The 24,730-nt window shown below is 40.3% G+C and overlaps 1 protein-coding gene across 1 annotated transcript in view; it reads right to left on the bottom strand.

Moving 5' to 3' along the window:
- The window catches only part of AGBL1 (AGBL carboxypeptidase 1), a gene marked incomplete at both ends in the record, with an annotated part of 348,471 nt that extends 341,492 nt beyond the window's left edge, over positions 1-6,979 (bottom strand). The window contains one exon of the mRNA XM_083371322.1: positions 6,929-6,979. Coding sequence (XP_083227448.1) covers positions 6,929-6,979 — 51 coding nt within the window. The remainder of the gene's footprint in view (positions 1-6,928) is intronic.
- Positions 6,980-24,730: the final 17,751 nt, after the last annotated feature.

The raw sequence follows: 24,730 nt of genomic DNA, 5'->3' as shown, positions 1-24,730 counted from the left end.
GGAATCAGCCTGGAGTCATTATGTTCCCAAAATCCCTCTTGAATTCCGATTACTCTTATATAGCACCAATTTAGTGCTGACCGTTGACTAAATTCTTGCATATAGAATGAGCAATAAATTAGCTTAACTGGGACTTAATCCGCGGTCCTCCTGATTCTTCATGCCTGGCATATTATTGCATTATATAAACTATACTGAACCATTTTCAACTCAATATAAAGGTTAATTAAATGAAGTCAAATTTTGTCCTGGGCTACATTTTTTTAACTACATCCCCTAGTATCCCACTCAAGGGCCAAGAGCACTGTTTGGCCTGTAAAATGTTGGGCACCCAGTTTGGGAAATTATTTTCTCATCTTTGAAGCACAGAACAAACAGAGCCCATTTAAAGTCCTAAAAGAAGGATGAATAGGAAGAACCCTGAAGCTATGCATTGAAAGAGAGAGTTATTTATAGATCATCCCAATCTATGCAGGTTTGGGATTGTAGATCACCTTTATCATATGAATACTCTGGGTTTGGTTAAAAGCTTTGTACTTACAGTCTATGGTCTTGCTCCTATCTCATATTTAACTGGAACAGTAGGCTCAGGAGCTTGCTAGGCAGTCTATTTTATAGCAACCCCCCAAAAGGGTCATTTGACTTGTCAATTTTAATTTAATAAACTGCAAGTTTAATTTATCCAAAATTAGATTCAGAAGAGTCTAAATTAAATTAACTCCAACCAACTGCTTATTCAGATTTGATCTAGCCTACCCAATTTTGTATTGTCCTCACTATTCTTTCCACTGTTCAATCCAAGTCATTAACAACAGTTTTAAAGAGCTCTGAACTCTAGATCAAACCATGGCCCATTTAATACTTCACAGTCCCTCAGCTCGCTGGTTCCATAACTCTGTGGTCAACAATCTAAGAGCAAGCCTGTTGGCCAGTTTGTCACAGAAATGGAACATCTATCATGATGATGAAACATCTTAAACCACGTTTCTTCTCTGCATGCTACCTAATGCATTACAGTGCAGAAAGATGCAAATCTCTCAATATCAAGAGAGATTTAGGCTTTGAAAATATAATGGAAGGTTTTTTGTGTGTGAGAGAAGCCACTGGTATTCCAGAGAGAGGGCATGGTAATTTAAAGTTCTTAATTCTTTCTCATTAAACTGTTCTTTTGTCTGCCCTTAAAATGAAAGGGCTTTAACCGACAAAGCAGCGCATCAAGCTCTGTTCTAATAAAATGAAAATTTGTCTGAATGCAACATCCCTTCTTAAGCAAAAAATTTATTCAAGCAAAGAAATGAGCCAGGGAAGCGAAATGGAAACATATCAGGAAACATGTAACGGGTAGAGGAGACTGTCATAGGCATTATCCAGCAGATCTGCAAGCATCTCTTATTAGATCAGTTGAAATTGGTCCCTGTACAGAATACAAACTGATCTATTCATTTATTTTACTCAGACAGTCATCCTTTATAATCTAGAACTGTGCAGAATTTTTCATCTATATTTTTTAAAAAGTCTGATCTTTTTCCCTTTGCTGGGAAAGGGAATATCAATAATTTTATGTCTGGGAAAGGAGGGGGTGGGGAAGAGAGATTTTTATATTAGCCCTGGACATAAAGTGGCTGAACTGGATGGGGTGGTGAGAGCTTCGTCTTTCACTGCATTATCGTCTGCCAAATTGTCTAAAACTTCCTTGCCTTCTCTCCCTCCCATTCAGTCTACAGCTGTTAGTAGGGCTCTGCCAAAAGTGCTCAAAAACTTCATAAGACTTTTGAGAAATCACACAAGATTCTGGAAAATAAGGCAGAAAGCCTCAACTCTGGGGACAGGAGAACCAAGGAAATACAAGGTGGGGTTTGGCCCAGCATTAAACTCAACTGAGATCTTTCCCTATCTTGAAAATGCTGGTGGCACAGTTGTTACAATGCAGCATTGCAGGCTGACTCTGCTGACTGCCAGGAGTTCGATCCTGACTGCCTTAAGGTTGACTCAGCCTGCTGAGTTCTAGAAAATGAGGACCCAGATTGTTGAAGGCAATATTCTCACCTTGTAAATTGCCCAGAGAGTAGTGTAAAATAAAGCACCATGAGGTGGCATACTTTATATAAGTCTAATGCTATTGCTATTCTTCTCAATGATTACTCAGAATCAAGTAACTGTTTATTACATAAAGAAAACAGAAATTGAGTTTTGCCTGTCTTAGCTTTAGTGTTTTCTTTGGCATGAAAGTTATTGTCCTCTGCTCTTGGAAACCAGAATGATGCAAGCCAGTTGTGTAATTGCTGATCATATTGCCAGCCTTTCCCAAAAGACATTTAGTTAACATTGATTTGTTTCCATAGTGGTCATTTATTCCTGGGGAAATGAAGACTGAACAAGGATGCTGAGATTCTTTGGCTTTGAATTATTTTAGCCAAACAGTATTTTAATTACCTGGGAAGAGTAAACATACCTACTTTTCCTTCTACTTATGTACTTCTGGGTATCTACCATATGTAGAGGTAAGCAGCAGATGGGATGCCAAAATAATCAAATATGTTCTTCCAATGCTTTTTCCCACCACCCATTCAAGGCTGCTAGATAAATTGGTACAAAACAGAACAGTTATAGCATTATTTTTAATAGGATAATTATATCCAAGTAATTTCCTGCTTCAAGCACAGTCTGATACTAAATGCTTAAGAATGCTATAGGCATTCTCAGCCATCAAAATTTATATAGACACTTATTCGAAGGTTTATCTTATGTCCTGAAAGACATTTGCATCTGAAGAAAATACCCTGGACCTCAGGTTCCTAAGAACATCCACCCAGTCCTATTTAAAATGGAAAATTGCCTTAAAAACGTGTAAGTCAAAGAACTAGATAGCTCATAGGGCAGACTTGTTGCCTGGGAACAGAAGCCAATAGTATTTGAAGGGTGGGACATAGGTTTGGCAAGACAGGACCACTGTAAATGAAAGAGCAGAATGATTTGTAGCACTTTCCACCTTGCTATCAGTTCATATCATCAGCTGGATCATATAACAGAGCTTTTCCAAGGATATAGATTAATAGATTTAGCACCTTAAAGGTCATCTCATCCAACTCTTTGATGCAACACCAATATTAATGCCACATAAAGGTTCAATGCTTGAATTTCTGCTTTCCTGCATTCTTCGATATTTCTGAAGACAACTGATCATCTTCATAAAGCACTTTCAGCAGAAGAATGGCAATAGAATGAACAGGAGCTGCTAGTCATAACTCTGGTGTCCAAGCTTAAACTGATTTGCTTGCTTATTGTGAGTTATTATTATCAGTATTCATGCATTAATTTTCTGGGTAAAAAGCCCTGTTGAGATGGCTCGCGTATAAACTAAAAAAGCCATACAATTGCAATTAAAATCAGCTAATTGAAGACTGTCAAACTCAAATCACAGTTTAAGCCACTTTCAATCCAATGCCACAAATCCACTAAAGGGAAGCAATTTAAAACAAGAGGCAGAAGCCAGACATACAATTAAAAGATATCATTGTTGTTTGTTTCTTTGGGTAATGCAGTTTCCACCCTCACCATTTCTTGGGAGCCAGAGGCAGCCTTAGGAGAAAATGTCTCCCCTGGAGAACAATTTATGCTGTCACCACCAGAAAAACACTGTGTGTCAAAATAGTTTTCCTTCAAGAGTGTTTTGGCAAATAATGATGACTGTGATCAACAACCACTGCTATAAAGACAAGTCAACAGAATCATTCAACACCCATATAAAGACTTGGCCCTCTTGAAAATTTGAGCTGAAACTCTAAAACTGCAGCTTAGTTTTCATTAGCAAGTGACACCCAGACTTCACCATCTCAAGAAACAGAAATAGCAACAATGAACATCTTTAGGCAACCAATAATAACAGCCCCCCCAAAAAAAGAATCTTTCTAAAACTCAAAATAGGACTGTGAGCTATGTTTACCAACACGCTAACCCAGACATGTCAAACACAAGGCCCGGGGGCCGGATCCGGCCCGCGAAGTGGTTTCATGTGGCCCGCGAAGCCATCCTGGAAACAGTGAGGAAACGGCCCCCCACTGCCTTGGCCCTGGCCCAGAGACTCTCCTTCTGCCAGAGACCCTCAGATCTGTCCCACTCCTGCCCAGGCCCCCATAGGCAGCCTTGATGCGAATGATGTAGAGCTGGCCACGCCCACCCAGTAGGCCATGCGCACTCTAGCCACGCCCACCCAGTAGGCCACACCCACCCAGGCCACACCCACCCGGCCCCTTGAGGGCAACTGCAATGCTGATGCGGCCCTCAATGAAATTGAGTTTGACACCCCTGCCGGCTAACCCATTATTATCTAACTTTTATTATTTATTATTATCATCTAATTGAATTATCCCGTTTTTAAAGATTTAGATAACAAGCACAGAATGTTCAGGCTGGGTTTGCCAGCCATAGCTGGTTAATTTGTGTCTCGGTCTGTTGTGCGAACACAACCAATGATTTATTAGGCAAGTGGATAAAAGAAACTACAGATTTTCTGGCATAGTTAAGGCTGGAACATATGGCAGCACCTAATGCCCAACAAGATTTCAGTGAAGCTTACTTGCTGTCTATCTCTTTGCCTGGAATGTGTTTTGGCAAAACAGAGGTGCATCCACTGAGTTGTATTACTCTACTCTACGCCTAGATGATGTATGGTTTAATAATTGCTGTGAAGTTTCAGAAACACACAAGAGACAAAGCTAAATAAGTAAAACAGAACTAACTATGGCATTGATGGATTGACTGATTGGCTGAAGAGATATCAGTCAATCATGAAGAGGTTGTCTAAAAAAAACAGGGCACTTCAACATCAAGGTGAAGATAGCTGTTTTCAAGAGGTGCTATTTAATAACTGCATTTTTTTTAGAAAAAGCTAATAGGCTCGGGCCCACGGTCCCGTCATTTATGAAAGGGTCAAAACTCAAAGAGCACCAGCATGAAGATATTCTCAGGTTGAATCTCAAGAGAAAACAGAGAAAGATCCTTATCCAAAATCTGAATAGCTCTATCTCTCAGGGGCAACAATTCCTTTTTATGCTATTGAATCGAAGCAAGGACCGCCACTTCCTCACTGTCTAAGGCTAATGACAGTGTCTAAAATAATCTCCTACAGCGTAACCAGCAATCAATACTGGAACCATGCTGTAGAATTATGATAAATCATGGCAGAATAATACCCCTAATTTCTAAACTGAATACAATCCACCCATCTGTAAATGGACTTTTTTTTAAAAAAAAAAAAGGATGCTAAGTAGGCTAGTCAAGACTTGGGTTTTGCTTCAGCAAAAGGAAATCTTAAATTCGGCAACTCTGTTTCTTCCAAGTTAGTTCCAGGCATCCTGGACATTTCTACATTCTCCATCCTGCTTGTCTTAACTCTCCCCCAGGAATAGGAATAGGAATAGGAATAGGAATAGGAATAGGAATAGGAATGGAATGGAATGGAATGGAATGGAATGGAATGGAATGGAATGGAATGGAATGGAATAATGAAAGAATAGAATGGAATGGAATGGAATGGAACGGAACGGAACAGAATAGAAATAGAAATAGAAAAAGAAAAAGAAAAAGAAATAATAGAATAGAATAGAATAGAATAGAATAGAATAGAATAGAATAGAATAGAATAGAATAGAATAGAATAGAATAGAATAGAATAGAATAGAACAGATTGTAGAATAGAATAGAATAGAATAGAATAGAATAGAATAGAATAGAATAGAATAGAATAGAATAGAATAGAATAGAATAGAATAGAATAGAATAGAATAGAACAGAACAGAACAGAACAGAACAGAACAGAATAGAATAGAATAGAATAGAATAGAATAGAATAGAATAGAATAGAATAGAATAGAATAGAATAGAATCTTGGAGGCCTTCTAGTCCAGCCCCCTGCTCAAGTAGGAGAATCTATACCATCTCAGACAAGTGACTTTCTCTAGCCTATAGACAATAGGCCTATAGCATTTCCTCTAATACAAGTTATGATGTTGTCCTGTCTCTACAGCAAGCAGCTCCTGAAGCCCAGACTCAGGATGCTTGATATTCTATCTAGCAGGAGCAGTCTTTAAATGCTGAAAGCCTTAATTTTCCCATGATGAAAACTCTTATTTTCTGTTTGCAGTTGAGAACGTTTGAATCCCTTTCCAATGTCCTACAAATAATCCCAAAGCTTTTCTTTGCTTTCACTTGCCATGTTTAAACACAGATATCAGATTTAAGCAACCACTCAAGAATGAATGATTATACAGGCGCACACACACACACACAAACAGAGAGAGAGAGAGAGAGAGAGAGAGAGAGAGAGAGAGAGAGAGAGAGAGAGAGAGAGAGAGAGAGAGAGAGAGAGATCTGTTTTCCTAAACAGATTTGAACCCAGGCTTGTCACCTATTTAACAAAGTTCTTATCTTAAAAAAATATTGTAAAAGCATAGGGAAAAAAATATCATTTTACTCTAAAGCTGGAGACAACCAAAGCTTGCAAAAGAGATGGGGGGAAAAAACCTGCCCTCATAACTCCAGTACAACAACAATACTGTATGTTTAAAGCATCACTCAACAGTCAAATATTCTGGGTGCACGGGATGTTCTGTTAGGTGAGATATTTCAGAAGCACTGTACCTAAGGTGTAACTGGGGTGGGGGTGGGGGGGTGAGCCATTCTAAAACAACCACATGGTGAAGTCCGTAGCCGAGGGGTGATCTGAAGGCAGACTGCCTGCCGCATAGCAATCCCTCTTTTTTATACATCCACCGTGACTAGTGTAAAGAATGCTCTCCTCTGATTTGGGATGCAGGAAGTGTAATATAGCAAAGCTTCCACCACTAGATAATTCCCCTGGCTTGTCTTGAGGGAAAGGAGGGGAAAGGAGCCACAGAGCCATCAGATGTCTCTCTGGCTAGTTTCTTACCTGAAAAGTAGAGAGAAGAACCTGCAAGCCACTACTTTCTTGCTCAGCCATGTTGCTATGCTTGAACCCACCCCAAAACTTTTAAATCCCAACAGAAAGTTTTACCCAACCTTTGTTGTCCCCTGTCCTGATCAAGGAGAGCAGCTCAATCCAGATCAGGAGAGAATATTTTTTTAAAAAAAAAGAAAGAACGAACGAAAGCAATACCGTTCTAGACCTCCACATACGAAACAAATACACACACAGACATATGCATCAGCTCCCCACCCAGATCTCCTGTCTCTTTGCTGCTCTCCCAGTGTGGCGGAGAGATTAATTCCTATATAAAGAATCCAGGGGATTAAGAAAAGCTCTCGGCAAAAGGTCTGGGTGTTTAGTGCACAGCCAGAGGCATGTAGGATAGCTGGCGAGGGGAAAAGCAGAGAAAGAGGCAAATTTGCATAGTCCTTCGGGCAGAGGGACCGAGGAGCGGACGGTTGAACTTGGCTGCCTGACAGGCATTCTCAGCTGACCGGCTGATCGGTTCCAGAGGACCTTCTGAGGCCATTTGGTGTGTCTGCTTCTGTCCCAGTGAAATCAGAGAGGCCTGCGGATGGACACGAGACACACAAGTCCAGGGAAGCAGTGGGGCACAAAGAAGGGATGCCGGCAAGCTCTTAAAGACACACTTCAAAATTAGGCTCAACCGTCAGACTAACTGTGGTTTCTTCGGTCTTGGTTTAGCAGAGCGGGCAAAGATGGATTGTACAGTCCAGTTGTTGTTGTTTTTTGACGGTGCCATGCATGAGCCCAAGTAATTGGGGCTTGCTTAACAAATCACAATTACAAGCCACCCTGCTTGTGGTGGCATGGAGATCTTTGAAGGCACTCTTCAGGCTTGCAATAGTTTAATACATAGCAACTCACCCATTTGTACCTCCCTCAACTCAGTAGTGAGTTTTAATGAGGTCATCTTAGGGGCTCTAAGGCCACAAAGATGCAGTTTCTGGCTTCCCACAGTCTATGCCAATGACCAACAGGCCAAGTTCCTCAAAGTTGACCTTAAGGAGTTGGGAATGCTGGGAGCAGAACAGGTTGGCAAAGGTTGATCAAGGACTGCTATGCAGCCAATGTTGCTGAAGAACAAGGACAGGAGGACAGGAAAAAATAGTCATCCCTCTGTCTTTCTGGAATTAGACTTGGATGAGTTGGCCTTCCTTTCCCATTTTGTTTTTACCGGATAACTTCTCCATTACTTGCCTGTCTTTGTCTCACAGCTTCAGCTTCTGGAGCTATGAATCCGGCAGGATTAGGAAAAAACAACAACTCTTACAAATACTTCTCTCTAACCAATCCCACCAGAATTTAACTTGGAGAAAAATAACCCAGCTGTCAATGATGTTGCCAGGGTCAGTCCTTGAAGTATCTGTCTCACCCTGACAAGACCCAGAAAGTCTAATAAAAGAAGTTTGTGTAATAGCTGAGGCAGACTTGTGGGATAGTGTTCTATCATGACCAAAGGAAAGGAGGGTGACAAAATCCTTTTAAGAACTTATAAAAAGCTTGGCTAGAACTCAACATGCTTCACTGATTAATCTACTGGCTGCAAAAATGACTTTAGAGCTAATTAAAGGCAGCTTAAAGAAGCTGTTGTGATGTTTGCTCTCACTTCCCACTTTCCCCATTCTACAGATGAATGTACCTATCACCAAAGCTGGGTGAAGCCATCATTACCTAAAGATGAAAACAACATCCACCAACAGCCTTGGTGGAGCAGTGGGCTAATGCCTCCTTAAGTAACACCAGCTGCCTGCAATTAGTGCAGGTTCGAGTCCCACCAGGCTCAAGGTTGACTCAGCCTTCCATCCTTCCGAGGTAGGGAAAATGAGGACCCAGATTGTGGGGGGCAATAAGCTGACTTTGTAATAATGCCGCTTAGGGTGTGTGTGAAAGCCCTAATAAGCAGGCATATACATAGAATGAAGGCTACTGCTAAGCTTGTAAGCTGCCCTGAGTCTTCGGAGAAGGGCGGGATATAAATGGAATTAAAATTAAAAAAAATAAACAAAAAACTCAGACCAATTGCCTAGTTTATGGACATCACGTTTTCTTTTTTCTGACACCAAGGGTTACAAAATGATAGCACTAATCACAATCTCAATTCTTTTCAATTCATAAGTCCTCTGCAATTCCCAAAACTCCAAAGCAAGCTCCCATTTCTCTAAAGTACACATCGTGACATTATCCAATGGGTCTTGTGTAGGCTTAGTTTGTTACAGGAACCCAACCAACCAACCCAACTAATGCAGATATGTGCATTTAATGGGGAGGGAGGTCGTTAACTGGCAACGTATCTGGGAAAAATATACTGGGGTAGGCTTTTAGGAAGAGTATCTGTTGTGCTGTGTTGCTCTTCAGGGTTTAGTGAGCGGTCACTAAACCCTAAAGACCAATGTTGCCCAATATTCTTATTACCTTGAAACCAAATTTCACTTTCTGAAAATAGACATTACATAGTGAAATTAGACCAGGTCTATTTTCCTCCCAGTTTCACAAACTAGGACTATCGAGATGTTCAATGGAAAGAGATTTTGAACAGGCAAAAAAAAGTTCTTCTTCAGCAACCTGTAGAACTCCATCACTGATGAGAAGAAAACACTAAACTGTCCTTCTATTCAACTTTTGAATAGGGAGGGCTCTCTCCCCCACCCCTCTGTCTGTCTCTCCATCTCCATCTCCATCACCCACCTCCATGCCTGCCTGCCTACTATCTATCTGTCTGTCTGTCCATCTATCTGACTATCTACCTATCTCAGTCTATCTCTATCTCTATTATCTATCTGTCTGTCTGTCTATCAATCAGTCTCTGTCTGTCTGTCTCTATCTCTGTCTGTCTCTCTCTCTGTCTGTCTCTATCTCTGTCTGTCTCTATCTCTGTCTGTCTCTCTGTCTGTCTCTACCTCTGTCTGTCTGTCTGTCTGTCTGTCTGTCTGTCTCTCTCTCTCTCTCTCTCTCTATCTATCTATCTTGGTGGAGCAGTGGGCTAATGCCTCCTTAAGTAACACCAGCTGCCTGCAATTAGTGCAGGTTCGCGTCCCACCAGGCTCAAGGTTGACTCAGCCTTCCATCCTTCCGAGGTAGGTAAAATGAGGACCCAGATTGTTGGGGGCAATTAAGCTGACTTTGTAATAATGCCGCTTGGGGGGTGTATGAAAGCCCTAATAAGCAGGCATATACATAGAATGAAGGCTTACTGCTAAGCTTGTAAGCCGCCCTGAGTCTTCGGAGAAGGGCGGGATATAAATGGAATTAAAATAAAAATAAATAAATAAAATAAATCTATCTATCTATCTATCTATCTATCTATCTATCTATCTATCTATCTATCTATCTATCTATCTATCTACTGTACCTACCTACCTACCTGCCTATCTATCTATCTATCTATCTATCTATCTATCTATCTATCTATCTATCTATCTATCTATCTATCTATCTATCTATCTATCTCGATAGACAGACAGACAGACAGATATCCCAAAGACTGGGTGATGGCCACTAACTTGAATGGCTTTAAAAGGGGATGAATCTTAAAGACTCATTACCTATGGATTGGGAAACGCAGTTGCAGGAGAACAATGGAGGACAGAGGCTATATCCTATCTCCTGCCTGTATTCCAGATTCACTTGGTTGGTTCCTGATAAGACCCCAAATGTTGGACTTAGGGAACCTTGACCTGATCCAGCAGGGCTGTTCTTCTTTTCTTAACACTTTTGCCCAGTTTTCACTGTTTAAAAAAAAGGTAAAGGAGTAATCAGAGAAGACTTGTTATAAAATTTAAAACAATGTATCAAACAAATTAAAGACACATAGCAGCAAAAGGCTCCCTTTACAAGCCACCAAGGAGGATAAAAATAAAGACCATTACAAGCCTGACATAATAAAAAGTGTTTCGTAGCCCATTTAAAGCTGGACAGGAATAAAGGTGGATAAATTGTCCCAAATGCAGAATTTTTATCAAAAGCAACTCATCTAACCTTAATTCTTCCCATTCCAACTTTTACTAATCGAAAGCCAACGTGTAAACTCTCTCAAGCCAGGAGTGGGTTCTGGGTAGGTGAATGTTGACATATGGATAATTGTTCAGCTAACTTAGCCTTAAGGACTTTTTAAATCATCACCAGCAGCATTATACCAGGTCTAAATGCATTCCTGTGCTATCTTCCTCCCAATCCCTTTTCTAAAAAGATAATTTCATCTGAAAATAGATAGGATATTAAAAAAAAAAACCAAGGTTCTCTGCTAGCAATCAGTTATACAGATTTACAGAAAGGCAACTGCTTCTGAATTTCTTGTCCACATGAATATTCCTAAATAACTCGGGAAAATACAGCTGCGATTGCTGATGGAGCTTTGATTTCCCACTGAATCTGATTTAAGAGTTTTACCTCCTCACCATCCCGACAGACTAAATAGGGCCAAAAGGTTAAACTGTTGATTTCAAATGAAGCATTTCGACTGGGATCAATTTATTCTCCTTTGACCTGGGCAAGTTGTCAATAGACTACAGAAATAGTTTGGGTTAGACTCTTGTTCATTTCCCATTAATGATAAGCCTGTCTTATTTAAAAAGAAAATGAAAATAAAGCATGGACCCATCCTCTTGGTTGCTTGATTGCAGTCAGTCAACAAATGGAATCTGTCCCTCAATACAGTAGTAATAAATAAGGCACTATTATTTTTATTTTTATATTTTGTGTTCCCTAGACCACCCAACCATCAAAGATGACACCAGCCAAAGCATAGCAAAACTCAAAGAAGTGGTGCAAGATCAGAAAATGTGGAGTCACCTGACCCAGACAATTGCCAAGAGTTGGACACAAATGAATAGATTACATCAAAATCAGATCATCCCTCTCCCTTAATTAAGGTATGCTTAATTGGACAGCCTTAGGAAAGGGGAAATATCTGCTCTTCAATAGTACCCCCTCCCCTTCCTTCAAGGGAAGATGAACTACCAGGGACTAAATGGGAAATTCCTGCAGTTTTATTAACAATTGTATGGAAGTGGCTTTCCATTAAATTCCCGTGGAATGACTTCTGTTTTGAAAACAAGGAATTTTTGGCAAAGTGTTATTTGGTGTATTTTTTGATTAAGTAATACTTTGAAGTATGTATTAGGAGCTCTGGTGGCACAGTGATTAAAGTGCAGTATAGCAATAGCACTTAGCACCTAGACCACTTCATAGTGCTTTATAGCCCACTCTAAGTGGTTTACAGAGTCAGCATCTTGCCCCCAACAATAAAAGATAAAGGTAAAGGTTCCCCCGCACACGCGTGCTAGTCGTTTCCGACTCTAGGGGCCAGTGCTCATCTCCGTTTCAAAGCCGAAGAGCCAGCGCTTGTCCGAGGACGTCTCCGTGGTCATGTGGCTGGCATGACTAGACGCCAGAGGCGCACGGAACGCTGTTACCTTCCCACCGTAGTGGTCCCTATTTTTCTACTTGCATTTTTACGTGCTTTCGAACTGCTAGGTTGGCAGAAGCTGGGACAAGTAACAGGCGCTCAGTCTGTTACGCGGCACTCGGGATTCGACCCGCCAAACTGCCGACCATCTGATCGACAAGCTCAGCGTCCTAACCCACTGAGCGACCAACAATGTGGGTCCTCATTTTACTAGAAGGAGGGAAGGCTGAGTCAACCTTGAGCCAGTCGGAATCAAACTCCTGGTCAATGCATTCTAACCACTGCGAAATCATGGCTCTAGTATTGCAGGCAAACTCTGCCCACAGCCTGGCGTTCAATCCTGACAGAGCTCAAAGCTGACTCAACCTTCCAACCTTCCAAGGTCAGTAAAATGAGGACCCTGATTGTTGGGGGCAATACGCTCAGAAATTGCTATGAAGCAGTATGCGGTGGTATATAAGTCCAAGTGCTATTGCTATTGAAGTATTAACCTGGCTCATCTCTGCTCAGCTTTTCTGAGATCAGCCATGGTCAACTAGATGTTGGGACAAAGTTAAAGCTTGCCTGAGTCAGACCCAATCCTTGATGATTTCATGCCTTTTTCTTGGCAATAGTAAAAAGATGGTTTTCCGTTATCTTTTTCCAGATTTTTTCCCCCAGTCTAGACTACTACGGTGGAGCTTCCTGGTGACCTCCTATACAAGTGATAACTAAGCTCAAGCCTGCTTCTCTTCCAAATCCAGATGGCCAACCAGGTGGTACCTCCAGCTGAGAGGCTACATGAGAAGAAAGATTCAAGGTAAACAAAAACCCCAGCTTGCTTTTCTGATAAAAAGTGTTGATAGCCTCCTCAGGCTTAGGACAAACAAAATAACACTATGAATAACAATTATATGTAAGAATAAAGTAAAACAAAAGGCATAATTAATTTCAAAGACTACCTCAGATTTCTTCCTTGTAAATAATCAAGTCAATGTTTCTGAGGGCAGCCTTTGTGGTAAAGGTGAGCCCCAATCCAAGGTGTTCATAATATAATAGCAACCTAAAGCTCCTGCACTGAAAACCTTAGATATAAGTGCATTTCAGATTAATTCAAATCACCATAAGAGATGCTCGCCAACATTGTTGGTATCGACCATAATTGAAAGCTACTTTAAGAATGGAGATTCATTTGTAAAAATATAGCTACAACAGGATTACCCATGGAACAGCTGTACCTTGAGGACTTTGGCAATAATCCAGCGATGCTGCTTTGCTGTGTAGTGAAGAGGTACAAACTGCGCAAAGTCTACTGTCTATGCCTTATTTGATACAATTAAGCAATACAAGAATACAGAAGATTAACAAACCGTTTATGAACAAATAGCAAAGGAATCACAGACTAGGAACAGCATCCATAGAAATTACATGAGAGGGGCAAGGGAACCACTACAGTACTTAAGCTAATGCCAAGGAACGTGTCTGCATCTGTTCTTCTATTTCAAAACTGCATTTATCAGTAATTCCATGACTGATTCAAGTATGTTACAATATTTACAATATAGACTTCAGTGATTTACTTTTTTATTTATTTTATTTTATTTTATTTTATTTGCATACATGTACATTTCAGATCATTAGCTCTCTGTCTTGCCTACCACACAGGATAGCTATGTAGGACGGGGGAAAAAATACATCCGGTATATCTTACCCCATGAATCCTGGTGGTGCAGTGGTTAGGGGGGCCAGATTGTTGAGGGCAATATGGTGACCTGATTAGAGGGCTGAAGGCTAAAACATATGAAGAATGGTTGCAGAAATTGGGTATGTCTAGTCTAATGAAAAGAAGGACTAGAGGTGACATGATAGCAGCGTTCCAATATTTGAGGGGCTGCCACAAAGAAGAAGAGAATTAACCTATTCTTCAAAATACTTGGAAGGCAGGACAAGAAGCAATGGATGGAAACATACCAAGGAGAGAATTAAACTAAAAAGAAGGAGAAATTTCCTGGCAATGAGAACAATTAATCAATGGGAGAGCTTGCCTTCAGAGGTTGTGGGGTTTTTTTAAGAAGCAAATGGACAGCCAGAATGGTATAGGGCAGTGATGGCAAACCTTTTAGAGATCGAGTGCCCAAACTGCAACCCAAAACCCACTTATGTATCATCCGATGCCGGGTGGGCGTGGCCCATTGGGTGGGCATGGCTGCGGTGGTAATGCCAGACTGGGTGGGACTAAAAAGTTCAATCAATCAATTCCAACTTTGCGAGATCTTTTTTTTTCCTGCAAGAAGTTGAAATTGATTGATTGATTGAACCTTTTTTTTTTTTTGCACACGGTGGCGGAGGCCTAAAGCGAAAAGGTTTTATAAAACCCATCTGAAGGCCTAGGACTGGGCTGATGGCATGTGTACCCACAGAGAGGGCTCTGTGTGCCACCTGTGGCACCCGTGTCATAGGTTTGCCACCACGGGTGTAGGGTATCCTGCTTGAGTAGGGGGCTGGACTAGAAGACCTCCAAGGTGCCTTCCAACTGTGTTATTCTATTACTATTGCCATGTTATTTGGAGAATGGACAGGTTAAATTTGAATGAGCTGAGATCTTCATAAGGAGACGCCACCCCTTCTGCAGGACTCAGACTGGAGAATTTTCTGGTAGTTTTCACCCGGGCTTTTGTCCTGAGATAATTATTTATTATCTCTTGTGTTCTAAGAACTCAAGCATAATTATAAGCTGGTTTAGCTTTAATAGGCAAGTTCCTGTCCCTTGAAAGGCTCACCGCAAAAGTGGAACAGATTAAAATGACAAGACAGAACAAAAGGTGACATGAATTTCCACAAAGTAATTCTTCTTTTTTTCTCCCAATTTTCCTTTCCCTTTAATGTTCAGCTTGATGAGTGATCAAACAGATTTTATGGCACGCTTATTTATTAATATGTTTGATTACTCTTTTGTTTGATTAGTCCAGAAAAAAATTCAAGCTTCCCAGCAGACAATCTTGACGAAAATGGAGAACACAGTCTTGCTTGCCCATCTCACAAAACTAGACTTAGTAAACAGCCATAACTAGACTGGTTTGCACAATATTCTATACCAAAAGTAAACCACATCATGGCTTAGAACAATAGCCAAACTCAGTCAAAATCTATAGCAACTCAACAGGCTCATCCATAAACCAAGAAATATATTTTTCCCCCAATAATTAAAGGGATATTGGCAACTCAGTTCTATCCACAATGACAAAATTACTGGGTTTTCCATTCATTTCCTTGTAGCTCCATTGGAAATCTTGCAGTAGACACCCATGTCCTGCCTTAACCTCCTAAAGCAAAGGCTGTCCATGGCCTTACAAGGACAGTAGGAAGAATAATAATCCCTAAGGAAGCAAAACTCAGTAAAGCAATTTTATAATTAGGCTGAGCTTCACAACAGCAGCGATAATATTTCTTACATCCTGCTTTTCATTGCAACATGACTGCATACCAATCACAATGTGTAATACATTAACATATAAACTTGAGAGGCAGACAGGGGACTCTCAAAATGTCCACCTGTAGCACAGGGCGTCTCAGTTGAATGCTTAAGCCCTTAGCAAAATTATCATGGAAGCTAGGAATGAAATTACTTAGACCCAGTATTTCTGATTTCTAATTATTGTATGTGAGGTGAGAACATTCAACCAAAGAACAGTCAGATATTTGGGCATCCTAGTGAGTAGCCAAAATACAGATTTAGATGGCATAAGTAGTCCTGATCTAGCAGCATAAATGATGGTCTACTAAGGCAATTGACCATCACTTTAGTTTGGACATATTCAAAGGAGGTGAGCAAAGTTTTAAATAATGAGCAGAGTCATGGACATAGCATATGTCTGATACATCTAACATCAACAAAGAAAACCGATTATTCTGAATTTTAAATAAAGCCATACGCAGTTGCTATAAAGTTTTCTTCCACCTTCTTTTTTCAACATCTGCCACAGCTTTCCCCAAACTGGAGGGGCTCCAGATGTATAACCTTATGTATATGTAGTATGGCACGGGTCCGGGTTACTTACGGGAGCACCTGCGGCCGGCATCAACTTCCCTTCGTCCAGTGCGCTCCCACAGAGAGGGCCTCCTTAGGGTGCCGTCGGTCAAAGAGTGTCAACTGGTGACCCCCGGGGGAGGGCGTTCTCTGTGGGCGCGCCAGACCTTTGGAACCGTTTACCGGTGGAGCTCCGGATGGCTCCCGACCTTCGCTCCTTCCGACGTGACCTAAAAACATATTTATTTGAACAAGCTGGCCTGGTCTGATGGGTTTAGGGGTATTTTAATGTTATTGTATTAACGTATTGAATTGGGCTGTAATATTTAATATCTTTTTTAACTTTTATATGTTATATTTTATTGTATTGCCCTGTACACCGCCCTGAGTCCTTAGGGAGAAGGGCGGTATAGAAATTAAATTATTATTATTATTATTATTATTATTATTATTATTATTATTATTATTATTATTATTATTATTATTATTATTATTATTATTATTATTATATGGGAGCATTATAGCAAAGAGAGAGAGAGAGAGAATAGCCCATATAGCCCATCACAGGTCTTTTGCATGCAAACCATACACACAAAAACGCACGCCCAATTCCTTACGGAATAGGAAAACTACAACTTGAGGAGTTAAAAAGGACTCAAGAGATTTGCAAGTGCACGTAAGGACCTCTTCTGCAAAGCAGAGGGCAAAAAAGAGTATAGTCCTTTTATGACAACATTGCCTTTTACGAATACATTTTTAACACTGAGTTTGCTAATCATATTCAGGTATTGATCATTACAGTATTGTTAACTCAACAGAAGACCATCTTTGAAGTCATACAAATCTAAGCGGTGTCTTAAAGAAAAGACTGATGGGTTCAGCAGATCAATTTTCACCACAGAGAAAGGAAAGCATTAAATCTCACCAGGTAGGGGTATGAATATGCGTTATGCACATCATGACGAATTTCTGACTATGTCAGTTCCCTAGGAAATCTGCCAATTGTCAGTCATCATTCATAGATGGGATGGCAAAAGCCAGAAAACTAAGAGAATGTAAATCGGAAAACCTATAGGGGCAGCTAGGAAAAGTGAATGCAAACCTGCTTTTTTCTTTAAATGCAAGTAAAAAAAAAAGCCCAGGCAGATGGTATATACATTTAACTTCAAATAGCATACCAAAAAAATTAATAATATTACACAGAGAACAGACTCTTAACACTCCTTCTAGTCATACCAGAAAAAAGAGAATTGGGGGGGGGGAGAGAGAGGGAGGGAGGGAGAAATTTCAGCAGCATGACTTTACCGGGCCTGGAGCTTTAAAAAAAGCTTAGGAGTCATAGGTAACCGATATTGTTAGTCCTGCAATAAAACAAGACACTAAGTTTTCCCCTGTAAACCTGTTACAGATGACATCATAAATTCCTATCAATCTAACACAATCATCTGCAACTCTTCCACAGTGAATGGCCTTTAAAGGGTTCATACAGCTATTAATAATTTACCTGTAAGTCAGTGAAAAATCCAACCCTAGACAATGAACCTAAAAAAAAAATATGATAACGATGCAGCCCTCTACCAGGATTAAGGCTTCAACCCTATAATCCTTGGAGAAGAAGAGAAACAACGCCAGAGGTCACCAAGTTGAAGACAGAGAGAGACCTCAGGAGAGAACATCCAACTTAGATCAACCTTCCACATCTAGATCCTGGGGGAATTTAAATAGGGCCGGTCCTTCTGACGTTAGAAAGCACAGGAAAAGTAGACAATAAACCTACAGTTCCCAGCCAAATAGCAACGCAAGGTCCACACAAGTTGAGGAGAAATTTATTTCAAGATTTAACGTGAGTGTATTGAATTCTGAATCTTTCAAACAAGACACACTTGAAATTCAGCTATCATTCCAAATGCACAATTGTCTGACTTTTCCATGCAATTTACTATTTTTCTAAAAAGCAAAATTTATATGAAGGAAAATCTTGATAGATGTGCTGCCCCCTATCAAAGACCCCCCACACACACAAATAACTCTAGAATGTGCGTTTGTGTGTCTTAATTCACCCTCTATATCCTGACTGTAGTTTTTCCCTCCAAATACTGATGGAAAAGGAGGGAGGGAGGGAGGGAGGGAGGGAGGGAGGGAGGGAGGGAGGAAGGAAGGAAGGAAGGAAGGAAGGAAGGAAGGAAGGAAGGAAGGAAGGAAGGAAGGAAGGAAAGACAGGGAGGGAGGGAGGAAGGAAGGAAGGAAGGAAAGACAGGAAGGGAGGGAGGGAGGGAGGGAGGGAGGGAGGAAGGAAGGAAGGAAGGAAGGAAGGAAGGAAGGAAGGAAGGAAGGAAGGAAGGAAGGAAGGAAGTCACAGCAAAAGACCAGCTTCCATTGCTAGGGTAAGGCCACAAAGAATTTGGCTCGGCTCACTACCCTTTTTATCTTTCTAGAGTAGCAGGTAGGGTTGTTCAGTGAACAGGTTAATTTGAATAACTTATTTCATACCATTTATAGAAGGGGGTTCAATTTTCATAAAAGGCTTCCTTTAACTTTTTTAGCATCTCATGGTTTAATAATACATTCTATCAATTTCACCTTTTTTAATATCCACATTTTGAGCGAACTCCCTCTATCCTTTTAATAGCAAAAAAATTACTACCACTATTATTAGATTCCATGGCTAACACTTGAACTATTGATGTATGAAATCTTTAATAAATTCCTAACAGCAGGATTACAACATTTGATAAACTCAAATTTCATTTAGCCATGAAGTTCACTGATGACCTTGGGCAGTTGCTAACCTTCAGCCTAACCTACCTTGCAGGATTGTCATGGCAATAAAATAGGGATAGCCCCTTGGGGACAGGCTGGAATAGAAACTAGATATAAGTCCTCCAGGCTATTGCATTTTCAGTTACTTGAAATCTACTCTTGGATGTTTCATGTTACTCACTTGAAATCTGAAGTCCTGTTTAAATTGGTTTTCTTATGCTAAACTAGCAAAAGTATAGAAAGGTACAACATGATTAAAGACAGACAATAAAAATAATAAGGGGGTAGAAAACTGCCATCATAAAACACTGGCAAAAGAAAACTATGCTGGATTTCAGGAGTGTAAATTAAAAAAAATTAAGGGAGCTGTGCTAATTAAAGGGCTGCTGATTATATATATATATATATATATATATATATATATATATATACTGTATGTAGGTCTTGGCGTATTTGGGTCTTTTCCCGTGTAAGATTGAGAGTGTCTTGGCGACGTTTCAACAAGGTCCCACTCGTCATCTTCAGGCTGGTGTCTTTGGCTTCGTGCTTGTGCGAGCAAAGTGTGATCGGAGCTGCCGTCTCTTTATAAATATTGGTGGGGTGTGTGGGGTGCTGGCTTTGTTGCTGTAAGCGGGTTGGTTGGCTGTGTTGTTACATCTTGATTGGTTGATGGGGTTATTTTTTGTGGATTAGTTGGCTGTTTTGTAACATCCTGTGTGGCTGAGGTGTTGGCTGTGTGTATATATATATATATATATATATATATATATATATATATATATATGTGTAAATTACTAACAAAGAATTAAAGGGAAACTGAGATGCATTTCTGACTCCTTAGTCGTCCTCAGTCAGCTATACCCTTCTGAGGACGACTAAGGAGTCAGAAATGCATCTCAGTTTCCCTTTAATTCTTTGTTAGTAATTTACACAAATATATGAATTGTCCGGTGTGACTACTGCCTGTTTGATGGCCTTCAAGATAGGCTGAAAACAGAAATAAAGATTTGCCCCATGTTTGGGGCCTAGCAAGGTAATCTAAATAGTTAACATTTGAAACATATATATATATATATATATATATATATATATATATATATATATATATATATATATATGTATATGTATATATATATATATATGTATATATATATGTGTGTATATATATATATATATATATATATATATATATATATATATATATATGTATATATATATATATATATATATATATATATATATATATATATATATATATTAAAGCTGTCTACAAGAACATATGTGTGAGTGAAGAAGAAAGTTGAAAAGAAAAAAGGGAAAGGGAAAAAATAAAGTAACTATTTTTAAAATGGGAAGCAAGCGTTTCTACTAAAATTACAAAGTACTTTGAAGTAAATGCATTCATAAAAGCTTAAAATACCCAGCAGCCAAATGTACTCATTGCCTCTTTTTCCTCTGTTCACTGGTACAATCCTCTGGTAAACTCTCAATTATAACAAGAATCATTCTTTTCTGCTTATGTTGCTCTCTAAAGCACAATGAATATCAGGCTGAGCGAGCTTCTTTCTGCATTTCTGCAGGGCCAATAATATTTCCATTTTTTTCCTAGCATTTTTCCCCTTTCTTTCTTATCTTTCCCGCTCTCTCTCCAACATCCTCTTTGATCTTGCTTCCTGCCAGGCAACTGACAGCTCATTTTGGTTTAAGATTCCAAACTGGTAGGTTGCAATGAGCTTTTGAAATTAGGCCAATAGCTGTATAGGGCCCCTGGGGGGGGGGTCTGCATTGCCCAGCCCATTGTACACTGATGGTTCAATAAATGATGATCATTTGGAATGAATACATTTGAGATGGCAAACAGGCCATAATGGAGACAAATTGTCACCCACCTGGGCTTGCTTACGTACTCAAAGTTAAGAATCTTCGTAGTGGACTACAGCCATCATGAACTCATCAGTGTGCCTCAAAGGCTAAAGAAGTACGGAATATTTCAGCCCAGCTTGAAATGGAACAGCTGAAACTGCATCAAAAGGCTTAAAAACCTTTTATTATTGCAGATGAGCAAATACAGCTGAAGCATAGCACAGCACACTCAATAAAGTACCGTGCAGCTATTTTGCAGGGCTAAATGTAGCTGCAAGATTGATAATCAACCATGTACACATTAGAGAACCTGTGGGCAAGACAAATCAAATTCCATTTTTTCCCTATTAAAATGGTAAAGCACTATAGTTGGTGAATTGAGATTATGTGCTGAATAAAAGCATAACCGTTTTTTTTTCCTTACAGAAAAGGAGCTTTGTTTGAGATTGTCGTTGAGCTTTTGATTGCTGTTTTTGTTTGCAAAATGTCAAGTCTGGTTCTATGATTTTGAAAATCTTGAAACAAAAACTAATGGAACTTCCTTCCTTCCTGGAGAAAAAAAAAAGTCGCAATTTGGATCTCTAACTGTAAATGAAGGTGATGATGATATATAGAGAAGCATTATGAAAAGAGCTGTATTACATTTTAAAACACAGAGATGTATATGTATGTGTGTGTGTGTGCATATGTATGTGTGTGTGTATATATATATGTATGTGTGCATGTATGTTCTTGCAGGACAAGAAGCAACGGATGGAAACTAGTCAAGGAGAGAAGCAACCTAGAATTAAGGAGAAACTTCCTGACGGTGAGAACAATTAACCAGTGGAACAACCTGCCTCCAGAAGCTGTGAATGCTCCAACACTGGAAGTTTTTAAGAAGAGACTGGCCAGCCACTTGTCTGAAATGGTATAGGATTGCCTGCCTGAGCAGGGGTTGGACTAGATGACCTCCAAGGTCCCTTCCAAATTATTATTATTATTATTATTATTATTATTATTATTATTATTATTATTATTATTATTATTATTAGTGTATGTGTGTGTATATATGTATGTATGTGTGTGTGTGTGTGTGTGTATATACATATCCACATTTCTTAAAAGAACATTTATTAAACATGGAGCCACCACAGAGAAGTCTGTGTATTTTATTGCCAGCCTAATGAATTCCATCATCCAGCAAACAATCAAAGCATTTGTAGTTGATCATAAAGCTAATGCAGCTGAAATGGATTTTGGGAATCCTTCACATAGTTTAGTTCCAAGCCATTGAATCTTCAGCACGTCAAGCAGTCCCCAAACTGTAGCTGCCTCTAGATAAGATGCAAATATTTGGCCACAACCAACATTTGAGCTGCACTCTTTGAAGTTTCCAAAATCTAGGAAGGTCTTGAAGAGTTGGCTCTTACTTCAAGCATTGGGATAGAGTCTCTTGAATAAATAAAATATAATACATATTCTAAATGAGGAGAGCACAGTTATGTTCGGTAAAGATGCAAAGCAATGCATGAATGCTCTTAGGGCAACATTTGCCACTTACACACCACAGAGACTGTCAAGACCCATGTCAAATGTCTTCATGACACCTTCACGTTTTTTCCTAGGAAATATTTAATTATGAAAGCAAGCAAAGCTGTAGCTTGTGTGGGGGAGAGAAGGGCAAAATATTTACTCCAAGGAAGACAAGCAGATGTCCCTCAGCAACAAACCCAAAAGTTGGAAGGGCAGAGAAAAAGAAACACTGCTACAGGCCACACTTTCAGTACTGCATCCAGTTCTGCTCCCGACAATACAAAAAAAGATGCTGAGACCCTAGAAAGATTGCAGAGAAGAGCAACAATGATGATAAGGCGTCTGGAGGCTAAATCGTGTGATGAACGGTTGAGGGAACTTGGTATGTTCAGCCTAACAAAGAGAAGGCTTAGGGGTGTGTGTGTGTGTGTGTGTGACATAATAGCTGTCTTCCAATACTTAAGGGGCTTATTCTCTAAAGCACCAGAGAGCAGGACAAGAAGCAATGGGTGGAAGCTTGTTAAGGAGCAATCCAACCTAGAAGTAAGGAGAAATTTTCTGATAATGAGACCAATTGATCAATGGAAATGTTTGCCTCCTAGAGTTGTGGGTGCTCCATCACTGGAGGTTTCTAAGAACAGACTGGACAACCATTTGTCCTGAATGATATACAGCAGACATATCAGGACTGTTTTGCCATTGCCAGCAATGGGGTGGGCGCAGCTTCCAGATGGCAGTTTTGACACCCCTGATATAGGGTCTCCTTCCTTGAGCAGGGTTGAAGACCTTAAAGGGCCCTTCCAGCCTATGATTCTAATTCTTCTAAGGATAGTTGTAGAGAAATAGATGTCAAGGTAATGATTCAAAAGCTAACCAGCTGATCTAATGTAAGATGTATGATGTAATGATGGGAATGGCTCAGCAGGGTCTGTATCTCTTTTAAGAGCCTTGTATAGAAGGAATGGCTCCACAGATGTGTTCTCTCTCTTCTGTTTCCTGCTGTAACTGCTGTGTGTTGGAGCCTGCTGTATTAACACGTGTATGTACTGTATGTTGTTTCTGGTGTATGATATTGTAGATAGTGTAAGATAAACCACCATATAATATAGACCCTGTTTACTGTGTTTACTCCTGTGTTATCTCAGCGCAATAAGGCTGTGCATGCTCTGATAATAGTAATGGGGAACAAATAGGTTGACCTTGGCTAAGGCCTCCACAATCATGACTTGGTTTCCTTTGCTTAATTTCTATCTACCAGAGTCCAAATAAAGGCCCATAGCTGCTGTGCTAAAATCTGCCTAGAGATTTCTCAAAAGTTTTTTTCCTCTCCAAGGCAGAGCTTCTAGTTTTTACAGCTTGTTCACAAAGGTCCTTGAGAATTTATTTCATTTTTTTTCTCTTGCTGGTGCTTTTGAGCTGGCTTGATTGTAGAAGGGACTAGAGGGGGGAACGCATCTGGTTTATTTTCTATCATTCTGCAGTCTTTTCGGTTTCCTGCAATTTCATCTGAAGAAAACCCGTGGAAGAAGAAGCTTTCTTCTGATAAATTTTTGGGATTGAATGAAACCTCAGGAAACCAAGGAAGCTGCAGATTATCAGAAAGAGGATGGGAAAGGAAAGGAAAGGAAAGGAAAGGAAAGGAAAGGAAAGGAAAGGAAAGGAAAGGAAAGGAAAGGAGAGGAGAGGAGAGGAGAGAGGAGAGGAGAGGAGAGGAGAGGAGAGGAGAGGAGAGGGGAGGGGAGGGGAGGGGAGGGGGGGAGGGAGGGGAGAGGAGAGGAGAGGAGAGGGGGAGGGGAGGGGAGGGGGGGAGAGGGGAGGGGAGGGAGGGGGGGAGGGGAGGGGGGGGAGAGGAGAGGAGGGGAGGGGAGAGGAGAGGAGAGGAGAGGGGAGGGGAGGGGAGGGGAGGGGGGGAGGGGAGGGGAGGGGAGAGGAGAGGAGAGGAGAGGAGAGGAGAGGAGAGGAGAGGGAAAAGGGGAAAGGGGAAAGGGGAAAGGGGAAAGGGGAAAGGGGAAAGGGGAAAGGGGAAAGGGAAAAGGGAAAGAAAGGAAAGGAAAGGAAAGGAAAGGAAAGGAAAGGAAGGAAAGGAAAGGAAAGGAAAGGAAAGGAAAGGAAAGGAAAGGAAAGGAAAGGAGGGAAGGAAGGAAGGGAAGGAAGGGAAGGAAAGGAAAGGAAAGGAAAGGAAAGGAAAGGAAAGGAAAGGAAAGAAAGGGAA

The sequence above is a fragment of the Vipera ursinii genome, assembly GCF_947247035.1.
Source record: "Vipera ursinii genome assembly, chromosome: 11".
In the NCBI taxonomy this organism is placed as follows: domain Eukaryota; kingdom Metazoa; phylum Chordata; class Lepidosauria; order Squamata; family Viperidae; genus Vipera; species Vipera ursinii.
This window is presented reverse-complemented; position numbering and strand designations above follow the sequence as displayed.